Below are 15,239 nucleotides of genomic sequence, written 5' to 3'. Positions count from 1 at the left end.
TCTGAGGCAAGCTCCAGGCTCTGAGCTGTCAGCACAGAGCCTCGAACTCAGGAGCCATGAAATTCACGACCTGAGCTGAAGTCAGGCTTAACCAACTCAGCCACTTGGGCTCCCCCGAGAGAAAGAGGGAGAGAGAGAGGGAGGGAGGGAGGGAGGAAATATCTTAAGCGGGCTCCATGCTGACATGGGGCTCAATCCCAAGACCCTGGGATCATGACCTGAGCTGAAATCAAGAGTTGGAAGGATGCTCAACGACTGAGCCACCCAGGTGCCCCCACTTTCTCTAACTTTAAAAGGTCTTCTCACAATTCTTGAAGCCTGCCCAATCTCCCCATAATAATTTATACCAAACATAGCAGTTTATGATCCGTGTCCCCTGAGTGAAGAGACGGCAGATGAGCAGCTCTCTTTAGCCAGCTATTTCTTTTTTTTTTTTCTTTTTTTAAATTTTTTCTTAATATTTATTTACTTTTGAGAAAGAGAGAGAGAGAGCCAGAGTACAAGCTGGAGGGGGGCAGAGAGAGAGGGAGATACAGAACCTGAAGCAGGCTCCAGGCTCTGAGCTGTCAGCACAGAGCCCGACGCGGGGCTCGAACTCACGGACCGTGAGATCATGACCTGAGCCAAAGTCGGACACTCCACCGACTGAGCCACCCAGGTGCCCCTTTAGCCAGCTATTTCTAACTATTTCTAACTACACCTACGGTGCATCCTTTATGGTGACCGAAATCAGAGCAGAGCTCCCCGGCCAGCATGTCTGGGTGTCTTACTTCCTCAGCCTGCAGGTCGGTCGGGACCTGGTCACCTTGCCTGTGAGCAGCCCCTCCCATCGCCCCCGTGGGCTGAACCAACGTGGTCCCTTCCTCCGTGGTTAAGGGAACTGAGGTGGAGGGTGTAGTTTGGTAGGGATGCCATGGCAGCGTCTGGAGCGTTCTGTGATCTGCCCGGCCGGCTCCCCAGTGATTTGAGAAGATTGGGAATTGGGTGGCTCAAGACTTATTTTCAACATATCAGAAAAGATGTGGCCAGTAGGTGGGTTTGGGAACGTCTGCAGTTGGATTGCTCAGAGTTGTCAGCAGTGTGCTAGAGAGGCAGCATCGTGCTTTTTTACGTGGCTCTCTCCTGGGGGGAAAGCGTCCCCCAGACTAGAAGCAATGAGGTTTCGTGAGATAATCAAGTCACGGCTGATATTTGCAGATGTGGTGATGAGTGTCTCACAGTTCCTGGTTGAATTCCCGCCTGAAGTGGAAGTTTTGCCTGTGTGTAATTAAGTCATCCTTTTTCAGTGGCCCCCTCCAAGGTCCCTCCCTGAGTCCAGACGACAAGCTGCAGGAGTGCCAGGGCCCTGAGCTTGCCGGGCTGGGAAGCAGCTGACTCTGCATGGGGCACAGGGTCTGTCCCTGCGAGCAGACACCGTGCAACGCCAGGAGCTCCTTGGACTGTGCGTGCATGAGGGGCAGTGCGTGTGCGTGCACGTGCGTGAGGGCGGTGCATGAAACTGTTAGAGTTTGGAGTTGATTTCAGAATGCAGGCGTCCATGTGCTCTGGGCAGACTAGCAGGTATATTTATGATCCTGGCCTACACTTTGAGGGAAGGATACTGGACTCACTGTTTCTAACGAACCCCGACAGCCCCTAGTCAGCAGCGTCATGGAAATGAAAGGTGGCTGGAGCTTGACCGTGGGGTGTGAAAGCACCCAGCTCAGCAGTCACAGGAGGGTCCTGACCCCTCAGTACCTCCCGTTTCAGTCAGAGACCAGCCGAGATTGTGTAGTGGCCTGCGGGGCCCTTGGTGATGTGGCCTGGCCCCTGCGGCCCATGTGACTGCATTTCCAGCACCCCGCACCCCCTCCACCCAGGCACACTGGAGCTCGCTGTCCCTGTCGTAGGTCACCTGCATTCTATAACCAAGGGCCTTTGCTTGTATCATTCTCTTTGCCCGGATGCTCTTCTCCAAGATGGCATTTCTTCATTTGCTGAGCTGCTCCGCTTAAGTGGCACCTTCACAGAGAAGATGGGCTTCCACCACCAGTGTATATGCAGCCCCCACACACCCCTTTCCTCTGTCCTTTGCTCTGTTACTCTGAGCCTGTGTCTGTACCTGGCATGTTGCAGAGCCACGTGCTTAACACCGTGTCCCCCAGTGTTTGCTGCTATACTCTGGGCCCCGACACTTGCGGGATAGATGGATGAACTGAATAATTTCCCTCCATAGCAGAGTAGTATGCAAGATTCTCCTTTAGCCGCCCCGTCCTGCTCCAAGCTTCTCTTCCCATTTCTCTGTCCCCGGGGGTTCTGCTAAGCTGTGCCTTTCTGGACGGCATGGCACTCCCCTCCAGGATTCAGCTCGGTGCCTTTTTCTTTCCGTCCTCCTAATTTATCCCCTGAATTCCCAAATCCTCCGTAGCACTTTAGGACATTTGTCCATGCTAACCCCTGTTGCGTGTCCTGGGGATGCCACTCGTGATTTGGAGGTTCCTGCAGAGCAGAATGATGCACCGTAGGAGAAGGCGTGTGCGTTGCCGTGAGGCCGCAGCCGTAGGTAGTGCCCAGGACAAGGCCTGCGGGTATACCTTAGGTGCTTAATAAATCAGTCACTAACACGGTTCTCTTTTCTCTTTTTGTTGGACATCCTCAGGATGGTTTAGCATTGGTTATAACATTTGGTTCTTATTTACTCAATTGTAGACGTTTGTCTTAAGTTTGCAGTATATGATAAACTTTCATTTCTAAATAAGGAATTGGGTGATTAATTAAAAAAACTTTTTGTATTTATTTTTGAGAGAGAGAGAGAGAGAGAGACAGAGTGTGAGCTAGGGAGGGGCAGAGAGAGAGGGAGACCGAATCCAAAGCAGGCTCCAGGTCCTGAGCTGTCAGCATAGAGCCTGATGTGGGGCTCGAACTCACGGACCGTGAGATCATGACCTGAGCCGAAGTCAGACACTTAATGGACTGAGCTCTCCAGGTGCCTCCTTTTAAAAATATTTTTTTTAATGTTTGTTTATTTTTGAGAGAGAGTATGAGCTGGGGAGGGGCAGAGAGAGAGGGAGACACAGGATCTGAAGCAAGAGTTCTGTGATTTAAAAAGGTAAAAAGTAGGGCACCTGCGTGGCTCACTTGGTTGAGCATTTGGCTCTTGATTTTGGGTCAGATCATGATCCCAGGGCTGTGAGATCGAGCCCCATGTCAGGCTCCATGCTGAGCGTGGAGCCTGCTAAAATTCTCTCTCTCAAATAAAAAAAATAAATAAATAAAGGGAAAAGTAAAGGGAAGAAAAGGAAAACATTTCAAGCAAGATAGAGAGTGTAAGGTAACAAATAAATAAGTAAATAAAAATCCATGCTGCAGAATTAAGAGGTAACTACTGTTATGTCTTGTCTGAATCTTTCTATGTCACTCTTTCTTAATGTGTGCTTTGAGATATCAGAAGGGTAGATTTGTCAAGAAACCTGCTGTCCTCATGGGATGAAGTCCTAAGTATTGCTGATCAGCTCAAACACCTGGAAGTTCTCAATCTCAGGTATGAACCCTTGGACGTCCATTTGTCACCTGGTATAAAACTCCTGATCTCTCCTTGTTCCCTCACGACATCGCTGTGGGAAGGAGGGGGGAGACAGCTTACTGGAATTTAAGACTTGACTTACTCTAACTTTGTCTTTGACTTAGTATTTAATCCTTGGTTATTGTAGTTTTTCAAATGGTCACACGAGGTGACTCACTATAGGGGTGTGTTTTACTTACTTTTAGTCTCTGTGCCCAATGTGGGGCTCCAACTCCCGATCCCGAAATCAAGAGTCACACGCTTTATTGACTGAGCCAGCCAGGTATCCCTTTTTTTGGGGTGGGGGGGTGGAATGTGTTTTCCTTTGATTGGCTGGCGTGGGTTGGCCTATTGAGCAAGATCTCCATATTTTTCGTGAGCCTAACCATGAAGGATGGGCCATCTGGAGGAGTTGGTATTTCACTGAAGAATTGGAGAGGTGCTATGAACAGTGCTTGTTGGGGGCACCCTGGCTCACTCAGTCATTGGAGCGTGCAACTCTTGATCTTGGGGTCATGAGTGTGAGTCCCACGCTGGGTGTAGAGATTACTTAATAAAATCTTTAAAAAAAAAAAAAAGGTGCTTCTCCATTCTGAAGTTTCTAGCATTTAATTGCTTTAGAAATGAATAATTTCACTGGACTGCTGTTTCATTCAGTTCTGATAAGGATTTTCCATCAAGATATGTGTTTCACTAATGCCATAATTTTCCAGGCCTTTTCAAATTCTTGCTTAGTTTCAATCTCTGAACCTTATTTTCCAAGGCCTCAGCCAGGCATCCCCTTTCATACTCGAGCCAGCTTCACACAGATAGGTGGGTTGTGCCTGGTTCAGGCAGATTCAGTTATAGTAGATGGTGAGGCCTAAATTGATTGTGCTTCAAATAGAGCAAAGGGTGTAAGTTGGCCCACAGTGTCTCCTCTTCTGGAAATAAGGGCTAACATGTTTTAATGGTATCTTCTTTCAAAAAGATTGTCAGGGGGAGCCAGGGTGGCTCAGTCGGTTAAGCGTCCGACTGCGGCTCAGGTCTTGATCTCGCAGTTCATGAGTTTGAGCCCCACATCGGGCTCTGTGCTGACAGCTCGGAGCCTGGAGCCTGTTTCAGATTCTGTGTCTCCCTCTCTCTCTACCCCTCCCCTGTTCATGCTCTGTCTCTGTCTGTCTCAAAAATAAACACTGAAAAAAAATTTTTAAGTAAATAAAAAAAAAGACCGTCAGGATTGAGTCCTGAGATGAGGATCATGAGAGAAAATTGAAAAGGTGGTGATTTATTTGATCCATCCTAATGGAAAAGAGGGGTTTAGAGACTCTGGAGAAGCAAAATTACAGCCTCAGGTATAGCGTATCAGTAGGACTGATAGTCTGGGCTCCTTTGGTTTTTAATTAATTCCTTTTTTTTTTATTTATATATGAAATTTATTGTCAAATTGGTTTCCATACAACACCCAGTGCTCATCCCAAAAGGTGCCCTCCTCAATACCCATCACCCACCCTCTCCTCCCTCCCACCCCCCATCAACCCTCAGTTTGCTCTCAGTTCTCAACACTCTCTTATGCTTTGGCTCTCTCCCACTCTAACCTCTTTTTTTTTTTTTCTTCCCCTCCCCCATGGGTTCCTGTTAAGTTTCTCAGGATCCACATAAGAGTGAAACCATATGGTATCTGTCTTTCTCTGTATGGCTTATTTCACTTAGCATCACACTCTCCAGTTCCATCCACGTTGCTACAAAAGGCCATATTTCATTTTTTCTCATTGCCACGTAGTATTCCATAGTGTATATAAACCACAATTTCTTTATCCATTCATCAGTTGATGGACATTTAGGCTCTTTCCATAATTTGGCTATTGTTGAGAGTGCTGCTATGAACATTGGGGTACAAGTGCCCCTATGCATCAGTACTCCTGTGTCCCTTGGATAAATTCCTAGCAGTGCTATTGCTGGGTCATAGGGTAGGTCTATTTTTAATTTTCTGAGGAACCTCCCCACTGCTTTCCAGAGCGGCTGCACCAATTTGCATTCCCACCAACAGTGCAAGAGGGTTCCCGTTTCTCCACATCCTCTCCAGCATCTATAGTCTCCTGATTTGTTCATTTTGGCCACTCTGACTGGCGTGAGGTGATATCTGAGTGTGGTTTTGATTTGTATTTCCCTGATAAGGAGCGACGCTGAACATCTTTTCATGTGCCTGTTGGCCATCCGGATGTCTTCTTTAGAGAAGTGTCTATTCATGTTTTCTGCCCATTTCTTCACTGGGTTATTTGCTTTTCGGGTGTGGAGTTTGGTGAGCTCTTTATAGATTTTGGATACTAGCCCTTTGTCTGATATGTCATTTGCAAATATCTTTTCCCATTCCGTTGGTTGCCTTTTCGTTTTGTTGGTTGTTTCCTTTGCTGTGCAGAAGCTTTTTATCTTCATAAGGTCCCAGTAATTCACTTTTGCTTTTAATTCCCTTGCCTTTGGGGATGTGTCGAGTAAGAGATAGCTACGGCTGAGGTCAGAGAGGTCTTTTCCTGCTTTCTCCTCTAGGGTTTTGATGGTTTCCTGTCTCACATTCAGGTCCTTTATCCATTTTGAGTTTATTTTTGTGAATGGTGTGAGAAAGTGGTCTAGTTTCAACCTTCTGCATGTTGCTGTCCAGTTCTCCCAGCACCATTTGTTAAAGAGACTGTCTTTTTTTCCATTGGATGTTCTTTCCTGCTTTGTCAAAGATGAGTTGGCCATACGTTTGTGGGTCTAGTTCTGGGGTTTCTATTCTATTCCATTGGTCTATGTGTCTGTTTTTGTGCCATTAATTCCATTTTTTAATACAATGTTTATTTTGAGAGAGCATGAGCAGGGGGCGGGGTGCAGAGACACAGGGAAAGAGAGAGAATCCCAAGCAGGCTCCATACTCAGCACAGAGCCCGATGTAGGGCTCGATCCCGTGAACCGTGAGATCATGACCTGAGCCAAAACCTAGTCGGACGCTTAGCCGACTGAGCCATCCAGGCACCTTTAATTTCATTTTAAGGTGGAAACAAACCAAATGCCTCATATTAAATCCCAAATTGTTGCTTTCTATGACTTTCACTCGGGCCTACTGGAGAGCAAGCATTCAGCACATTGTGTCTTCTTTTTCTACACAGTGAGAATAAACTACACTTTCCCTCGGTTTCACCATCTCTAGCTGGAACATTTCCTGCACTGAAGGTTTTAGTTCTTAACCGAACAGGAATAACGTGGGCTGAGGTAATCATATTTCTTTAGTTTATTACCCAGAGATAAGAAATTTTAAATTCTTGGCTTAATAGGCAATTGAGGCACAACTGTGCCTTCATTTTAATCATATTATCCAAATAATAGGATCCTTTAAACTGCCTCACAGAAAGGAGTTACAAAATTGTTGTAGTGAGGTAGAATTTTCTATCTTGGGATCGGTGTTCTCTCTCTCGGCTCCTTCTGTTTTGTTCTGCCATCGTTCTAGACGGTGGCGTTCCATAATGCTGTGCAGTTCACACAGGCTGAACTTAGAAAGCTCTCAAGTTAGCTGTGGATTGGGCTTTTAGCTCGCTGGGTTTTCCCGCAAGTGCTCCGAGGCACAGCTGCCGAAAGATTCTCGCATCCTTTTCTTATTTGCAGTTTGGCTCTTGGAAGCCGCCGTTCATCATATACAGCTGGGCTCGAAAGTGGACTCGGGGGTCCTTCACCCGGCAGCGTTTGGGATTTATAGCTGGCACTACTATTTTCTGTTTGAGGTTAACTGACCTCACACACCCAGAATATTCCTTTTTCGAACCAAGTGCAGATAAGTATATCCCCAGCCAAGTGGTTTGTCTATGAAATGCCACCGAGGGACATGCCTCCCTTAGGGACGAATCACCTCTGCCTGGTGTGCCTGTGTCCTAGGGCTCCTTCCTGGTGAGTGGGTTCAGATTGAGCATCAGAACAGGAAGGGCACTTGGAGATCGAGATGCTGGGGATGAAGTGCAAGTGGGGAAATTTAGAATCCATGGTTGCGAAGTACCGTCCGATTAGCGTCCTCTTCGCAAACCCGGGTTGGCATTGAGAATCGAGGACAGGTGGGGACCTCAAGTCCCTTCCTTTTTTTGGTTAAGCAAACTGTCCTGTCTGCAAGTCTACTTCGCAGGAGACTTGTACAGTTCAGGACACCCCTGGATGGCCCGCTCGTAGCTTAGAGTGCTCAATGTCTATGCGGCCGTGTCCTTAAAACACAGCTCTTAACATTTAAGTGTTACCGCCCGTCCACTAGCACTCCTGGCCTGAATTAGAGTCTGCGATGAAATGTCCGTAGGGCACTTTGTTTCCCAAACAGTAACTGAACTGAATTGATGGGGAAGGTAAAACACACAGGAAGGACCAGTAGAGGCTGTTTCGCCCTGACCGGAGTTTCCCTTCTAGGTGCTGCGGTGCGCCCCCGGGTGGCCGGTCCTGGAGGAGCTGTACCTCAAGTCTAACGACATCTCCATTTCAGAAAGGTAACAAGGGTTCACGTCCACGCGTGTCACCGTTCAGTCATCCTGAATAAACACATGATCTCCAGTATACCCATCATCAATTTTATTTATTTATTTTGAGAGAGAGAGTATGGGGGGAAGGGGCAGAGAAAGAGGGAGAGAGAATCCCAAGCGGGCTCCACACTGTCAGCATACAGCCTGATGTGGGGCTTGATCCCACAGACCGTGAGATCATGACCTGAGCAGAAATGGAATCAGACACTTAACTAAGCCACCCAGGTGCCCCCCAACATTATTTTTTTTAAGGATTTGCAAATAAGAATGGGAAAATGCTTATTACTCACAAATTACTCACAGCCCATCAGAGTGTAAGCCTTGAATTAAACATATTTGAAGACCAGAACTTTAGTAGCTTCATAGAAATATAGTTAACTTCTGTTTCTAAATGGAGGTTCTAGAGGAAATGCTTTTTACGGATCAAATCCTGCATTGTAGGTAGCACTGTGTGTGTAAGATTGATGTACTGAGTCTATGGAAAAGCTTATTTTCCTTGAGTAAATTAAATATGTTGTCTTGCCTCTTTTGTTGATATCATTAAATTACTATGTGAAATTAAACGTGGGCAAATTTATAATACATTCCCAATGAAAGGATTCAAGCTAATGAGACTTCACTGTATGGAACGACTTATTATACAGGCGAATGCAGGTGTTTTTAAGTGAAATGTTTATTTGGGGATAATTTGAGGTTCACATGCAGTTATAAGAAATAATGCCCAGAGCTCCCCTGTACCCATCACCCACTTTCTCCCATGGGTGCGATACCACAGCCAGGATCCTGAGGTTGGTCCATCCACATAGAGGACATTTCCAGCACTGCAAGGGTCCCTCCCTCCTGTTGCCCTTTCACAGTCCTGTCCACTCGCCTCCTGCTCCCTTCACCTCCTTTACACCAAATGCAGGTATTTTAAAAGCCATGTATCTTTGAAGACAAGTCAGATTACATTCATGTTGACACACTTTGATTTTCCACACAGGCCGGCGGATGTTCTACAGACGGTCAAGTTATTAGACCTTTCCTCTAATCCATTAATTGATGAAAATCAGCTGTTTCTCATAGCATATCTCCCCAGGTAATTTGCTCCTAAAATGCCGTTACAGCAGTGCTTAGGAGGTTTTTAGTGAATGGATCGTAGGCTGTGTGTACTTGCTCAGATGGAATTCACACACCAATCCCCTTTGGGAAACTTTTCTCTGAATTTATGTAGAGGAGGTGTTTGCAGACCACATAGTGCGCAGTTTGTGTCTGTACTAGGTCCTTGAGGAAAGGGTAATTCGGCCTGGTGCTAATGTCAGAAGTCTTCATTCATTAAACTTACGGAAGTCAGATCATGTCTGTTTGCTCTTGGAGACCCGTTAACACGTGGCACCGCCGCGGGCACCAGGAGCAGTTAGGTGACTGGGGAGCCCTCACAACGTAGCGTGAACAGTCCTCTCGGCTCACCCTAAACCAGACTCTGTGGTTTCTAAGCATTTCATGGGGCACAAAAGCTAGGGTGGGGGAAGAGCATTACAAATCTAGTCTGGTTGACCGCCTGTAGCATTTTATATTGTTCCTTGTAATCAAATTTAACATTTTAAATTTCAGATTAGAACAACTAATCCTTTCTGACGTCGGAATTTCTTCTATACATTTTCCGGATGCAGGAACTGGTATTTGAGATTAACTCTACTCCCCCCGCCCGATAGCCCATACTTCTGAGCTTTCACTTCTGCCGTGTAACTTAATTCTCCTTTTTTCCAGGGTGCAAAACATCAATGTTTCCTTCCTTGCAGTACCTTGTAGTAAATGACAATCAGATCTCACAAGTAAGAGCTTCTTCACAATGTGCATACTGTATCCTCACTTCCACTCTTATGATGGAGTTTGCAGGTTCCTTCTATTAAAAAATATTTTACTTTAAGACTATTCTTTATTAAAGTGTTTAACTTTAATTCTAGTAGAGTTAACATGCAGTGTCCTATTAGTCTCGGGTGTACGATACAGGGATTCAACACCTCCCCACAGGACCCAGTGCTCATCGTGATACCTATTTCACCCCCATCCCCTTCCCCTCTGGTGACCATCAGTTTGTTCTCTAGAGTTAAAATTCTGTTTCTTAGTTTGTCTCGCTCTCTTGTGTTTTCCTTTTGTTCATTTGTTTCTTAAATCCCACATGAGTGAAATCATACGGTATTTGTCTTTGACTTATTTCATGTAACATAATACTTTCTCGCTCCATCCATGTTGTTGGAAATGGCAAGATTTTATTCTTTTTGAGGGTTGAGTAATATTTTACTATATATATGTGTATGTGTGTGTGTGTATGTGTGTGTGTGTGTGTGTATACACACACACACACACACACACACACACACATACCACGTCTTCTTTATCCAGCCACCTATTGATGGACACTTGGGCTGCTTCCATGATTTGGCTCTTGTAAACGACGCTGCAATAAACATAGGGGTGCATGTATCCCAAAGCTAGTGTCTTTGTATTTTGGGGGTAACGACCCAGTAATGCAATTACTGGATTGTAGGGAGTTCTGTTTTTAACTTTTTGAGGAACCTCCGTACCGTTTTCCACAGTGGCTGCACCAGTTTGCATTCCCACCAGCAATGCACAAGGGTTCCTTTTTCTCCACATCCTCACCAACACTTGTTGCTTCTTGTGTTTTTGATATTAGCCCTTCTGACAGGTGTGAGATGATACCTCATTGTAGTTTGGATTTGCACTTCCCTGATGATGAGTGACGTTGAGTATCTTTGCTTGTATCTGTTGGCCATCTGGATGTGTTCTTTGGAGAAATGTGTTCATTTCTTTTGCCCGTTTTTAATCGAATCACAGTAAAACCTTGGTTTATGAGCATAATTTGTTCCGGAGGCAAGCTATACTCTAAAGCACTTGTATATATCAAAGCGAATTTCAAGAACCACTGGCTCAGCTGTGATCATGTGACATTCGGCCTCACGTAGTACTTGTATTGCAAGACATTGCTCGTTTATCACGTTAAATTTATCAGAAAAGTTTGCTCATCTTGCGGAACATTCGCAGGACAAGTTACAATCCAAGGTTTTACTGTATTTGTCTTTTGGGCATTCAGTTTTACAAGTTCTTTACATATTCTGGACTCAGCCTTTATTGGATATGTCATTTGCGATGATCTCCCATTCTGTAGGTTGCCTTTTAGTTTTGTTGATGGTTTCCTTGCTCTGCAGAAACTTTCTATTTTGCTGTAGTCAAAAGATACTTTAGATTGAAAGGGAAGTGCTTCCTCAGGGTGAAACTCCTCAGAAAACCCAAAAATATTAACAGAGAAATTAGTTTAATTCACCCGTCAGCAGACAGTCATTTTACACGGCACAGTTCTAGAGTAAAAGCGCACGGTCGTCTTAGTGGGTGCCTGGCGCATGATGAGATCCAGTGCCTCCGATTGGAACTAGAGATTCATGCTTTTCTCTGGCTAGTTCAAATCATCTAGGAAAGTAGCCTGAAACATGCTTAGATTCACGTATTTTTTCCGTTGGGTTTCAGTGGTCATTTATCAATGAGCTGGATAAGTTACAGAGTCTGCGTGCTCTGTCCTGTGTAAGAAACCCCCTGACGGAAGGAGGCAGCGGACCACAGACCACACGCCAGTTCATCATCGCCAAAATCGGTCAGCTGAAGACCCTGAACAAATGTGAGGTGGGCGCTTAGTATCATGATGAGGTATTTTATGGTTGGTTGGTTGAGAGAGTGCATGTGAGTGCGTGAATGAGAGAAGGGCAGAGAGAAGGAGAGAGGGATCCCAAGGAGGCTGCACGCTGTCAGCACAGAGTCCTGTACGGGGCTCGACCTCACAAACCATGGGATCAGGACCGGAGCCAAGATCAAGAGTCGGACGCTTAACTGACTGAGCCACCCGGGCGCCCCTGAATCTTGTAAAGGGTTCAGATGTAGCTTTTCCCCCATATGGTAAAATACTACCTTTGTGCGGTACTAAGAAGTCTTTCTTTCCGACTCCTCAGGAGGTGGCGTTACTCGGGTGAGGACAGAAGTTGCCTAGCTGCCCCTTGAAGAGGGGCGAGGGATTCTGGGCACTTGCTCCTTTTCCTGGGGGGGCAGAGGCAGACGGGACACAGAACCGCAGAGGCTGTCCTCTCCTCAGCCGATCGCCCAGGTGGGGCCGTTCGCCTGTGGTGTCAGCGCCCCCAGGGGCCCAGGGCACCTGCCGCAGCCCACACGCTGGCAGGTGGACAAATACTCTCATGAAGAAAAGTGTAAGACCGAAACTGGTTTTTCTTCAGTAAACTCTTGAATTCTGTCCATGTTAGCGAGGAAAGGTAAAGCCATACGAAGCGTCGTCCCTCTCGATGTGATTATTCTGTGTGTGTGAAGAGTGGAGGAAAGACAGGGTACAAAATGCAAACACTCACTAGAAGAACACTTTAACGGGGGCACCTGGTGGTTCAGTTGGTGGGCTCAGCGGAGCCGGCTTCTTTTGGCTCAGGTCACGATCTCCTGGGTCAGGAGTTTGAGCCCCTCGTTGGGCTCTGTGCTGACAGCTCGGAGCCTGGGGCCGGTTTTCAGATTCTGTGCCTCCCTCTCTCTCTGCCCCTCCCCCTTATTTATGAGCTCTCGAAAATAAACATTAAAAAAAAAAACCACCTTAACAGACCTGTTTTTATTCACATTAATACAGATTCTACCAGAGGAAAGGCGTGGGGCTGAGCTTGATTACCGAAAAGCATTTGGAAATGAATGGAAAAAGGCTGGTGGACATCAGGATCCAGACAAAAACAGGCCAAATGAAGAATTTCTTGCAGCCCATCCCAGATACCAGTCGCTCTGCCTGAGTACGTACATGAGGCCCGGAGCCTTCCCCGCGCGGCGACCCCCACCCCCCTCCCTGCCAGCGGCCTTGCAGCTAGAACAGCTGGGGAGCAAAGGGGACCCTCGGTGCCACCGTTTTTCTCCTCTGGGTCTCTTCGTACTCCTCTGCATAGCTGACGGGTGCTTTCCTGGGGCCGATCCAGCGAGTTGGGAGCAAGAATTAAACCGCTGCCTTTAGGAAGGAGAAGCAGGCAGCTGTCTGAGCAGAAGGAAGGAAGCTGGGAAAGGGCGTGCGCTCCTGGAAGAGAGAGGCTGGCATTCGGGGACAGAAAGCAGCTGTGCGTGGAAGTTCTCGTGTCTGTGTGCTCACCCGACTCCCTGCTCGAGGAGGCAGTACTCTCCTTCCTTTGAGGGGGGCAGGAGGCACTCCAGCGTATCTCGACTCGGGTTGTACTGAGGGCATTTTAATTCAATTTTTTTTTTAATTTACATTCAAATTAGCGTATAGTGCAACAATGATGTCAGGAGTAGATGCCTTCGTGCTCCTTAACCATTTAGCTCATCACCCCTCCCACACCCCCTCCAGGAACCCTCAGTTTGTTCTCCATATTTATGAGTCTCTTCTGTTTTGTCCCCCTCCCTGTTTTTATATTATTTTTGTTTCCTTTCCCTTATGTTCATCTGTTTTGTCGCTTAAAGTCCTCATGTGAGTGAAGTCATGATTTTTGTCTTTCTCTGACTAATTTTGCTTAGCATAATACCCTCTAGTTCCATCCACATAGTTGCAAATGGCAAGATTTCATTCTTTTTGATTGCCGAGTAATATTCCACTGTATATATATATATATACCACATCTTCTTTATCCATTCATCCACCGATGGACATTTGGCCTCTTTCCATACTTTGGCTATTGTTGATAGTGCTGCTATAAACATTGGGGTGTGTGTCCCCAGAAACGTACTGAGGGCATTTTAAAAATTAAGGGGCGCCCGGGTGGCTCAGCTGGTTAAGCATCTGACTCTCGGTTTCGGCTTGGGTCGTGACCTCACGGTTCGTGAGTTGGAGCCCCATGTCGGGCTTTGTGCGGACAGTGCGGAGCCTGTTTGGGATTCTCTCTCTCTGCCCCTCCCCTGCTCGCACTCTCTTGGTCTCTCAAAAATAAGTAAACTTAAAAAAACACACAGATGTCAAGGTAGAATCTGGGCATTGGCATTTAAGCTCCCCAGCTAATTCTAACGTCCAGGAAAGTTCAGACGAGTGCACGGTACTTGCTCAGCGCTCTGTCCTGAAAGCTCCCCGTGTGCGTGTCCCCTACTGGTTTGGGCACTGGGAACACAAGGTACTTCCTTACCCTCGCCAGCCTGGGTCAAGCCATGACTTCATGATTCTTAGTCCCTGATGTAACTTTCCATTTTGTTTTGACTTCATTATTATTCCAAATTTCACTTTTATGTGATTTTTTTTTCTTTTTTTTTTAATTTTTATTTATTTATTAAAAAAATTTTTTTTTATAACGTTTATTTATTTTTGAGACAGAGACAGAGCATGAACAGGGAAGGGTCAGAGAGAGGGAGACACAGAATCCGAAGCAGGCTCCAGGCTCCGAGCTGTCAGCACAGAGCCCGACGCGGGGCGTGAACTCACGGACCGCGAGATCATGACCTGAGCTGAAGTCGGCCGCTTAACCGACTGAGCCACCCAGGCGCCCCTCTTTTTTTTTTTTAATATATATTTCCTAATGCAAGAAGCTCACCGCATACGCACTTCAGGCTGGAACATTATCTTTGAGGAAGAAAAGCTGCCTATGGGAATTGCTTTCAAATCACTCTATTAGCTGGACCAATTTCCTGGCCACCTTAGGTGAATTCAGCACTTGGGGGAGGTGATAGGAAGGGAAGATTCTAACGCATTCCTGTGCCTACGGCTGAGAACGCTACGAGACAAAAGCACAGATACTTGGGGGTATTTCTAGAAACGCGGTCTCTGGTTGGCCCAGCAGAAGTTGGAGCAGGAAGGCTCCAGCTTTTCTGATGTCCTCCTATGGGATCCCCTTCCCAGGCAGGGGGAGGTGCTGAGCGCCCGGCCTGGTGTCGCGCGCTCTGGCTGAGACTCGAAGGTGTCCCGTGAGCTGTGCCCCAGATGGCACCAGGCTCCTCTCTCAGGACCCAGAATGCGAGGGAACGGTTAGCAAAGGTGAAACTTTGAATAAAAAGTGTCCTAAGTGTCTGAAAGCCCAGCCTCCTCTTGCCAGCTCGAGTCGGGGCGCCGTCTGTGAGGATCAGTGACGGAGGGTCCCAGGCTTGCAAGCAGTTGCGTCCGCCCTTCCTAAAAATAAACAAGCAAACCAGTAACTGAATAAAAGGACCCCGCTGCCAGGTTCGCG

At 46.7% G+C, this 15,239-nt stretch overlaps 2 protein-coding genes across 7 annotated transcripts in view; one reads left to right on the top strand and one right to left on the bottom strand.

Moving 5' to 3' along the window:
* The window catches only part of TBCE (tubulin folding cofactor E), a 92,726-nt gene that overhangs the window by 70,889 nt on the left and 6,598 nt on the right, over nt 1-15,239 (top strand). For 5 of the 6 annotated variants that reach the window (XM_040464879.1, XM_040464880.1, XM_040464878.1 and 2 more), the window contains 8 exons: nt 3,421-3,520; nt 6,667-6,769; nt 7,940-8,016; nt 9,032-9,127; nt 9,643-9,707; nt 9,799-9,863; nt 11,575-11,727; nt 12,725-12,878. In XM_040464879.1, coding sequence (XP_040320813.1) covers nt 3,421-3,520; nt 6,667-6,769; nt 7,940-8,016; nt 9,032-9,127; nt 9,643-9,707; nt 9,799-9,863; nt 11,575-11,727; nt 12,725-12,878 — 813 coding nt within the window. The remainder of the gene's footprint in view (nt 1-3,420; nt 3,521-6,666; nt 6,770-7,939; nt 8,017-9,031; nt 9,128-9,642; nt 9,708-9,798; nt 9,864-11,574; nt 11,728-12,724; nt 12,879-15,239) is intronic. The other variant, XM_040464883.1, reaches the window with a different exon arrangement.
* B3GALNT2 (beta-1,3-N-acetylgalactosaminyltransferase 2) overlaps nt 13,747-15,239 on the bottom strand; it is a 63,664-nt gene continuing 62,171 nt past the window's right edge. Inside the window, exon 13 of the mRNA XM_040464886.1 lies at nt 13,747-13,757. The gene's annotated coding sequence lies outside the window, so the exon portion shown is untranslated. The remainder of the gene's footprint in view (nt 13,758-15,239) is intronic.

This window comes from Herpailurus yagouaroundi, unplaced genomic scaffold (genome assembly GCF_014898765.1).
Source record: "Herpailurus yagouaroundi ecotype Mexico unplaced genomic scaffold, PumYag 530, whole genome shotgun sequence".
NCBI lineage: Eukaryota > Metazoa > Chordata > Mammalia > Carnivora > Felidae > Herpailurus > Herpailurus yagouaroundi.
Note: the sequence above shows the minus strand (reverse complement) of the source record. Positions and strands in the feature narration are given on the sequence as shown.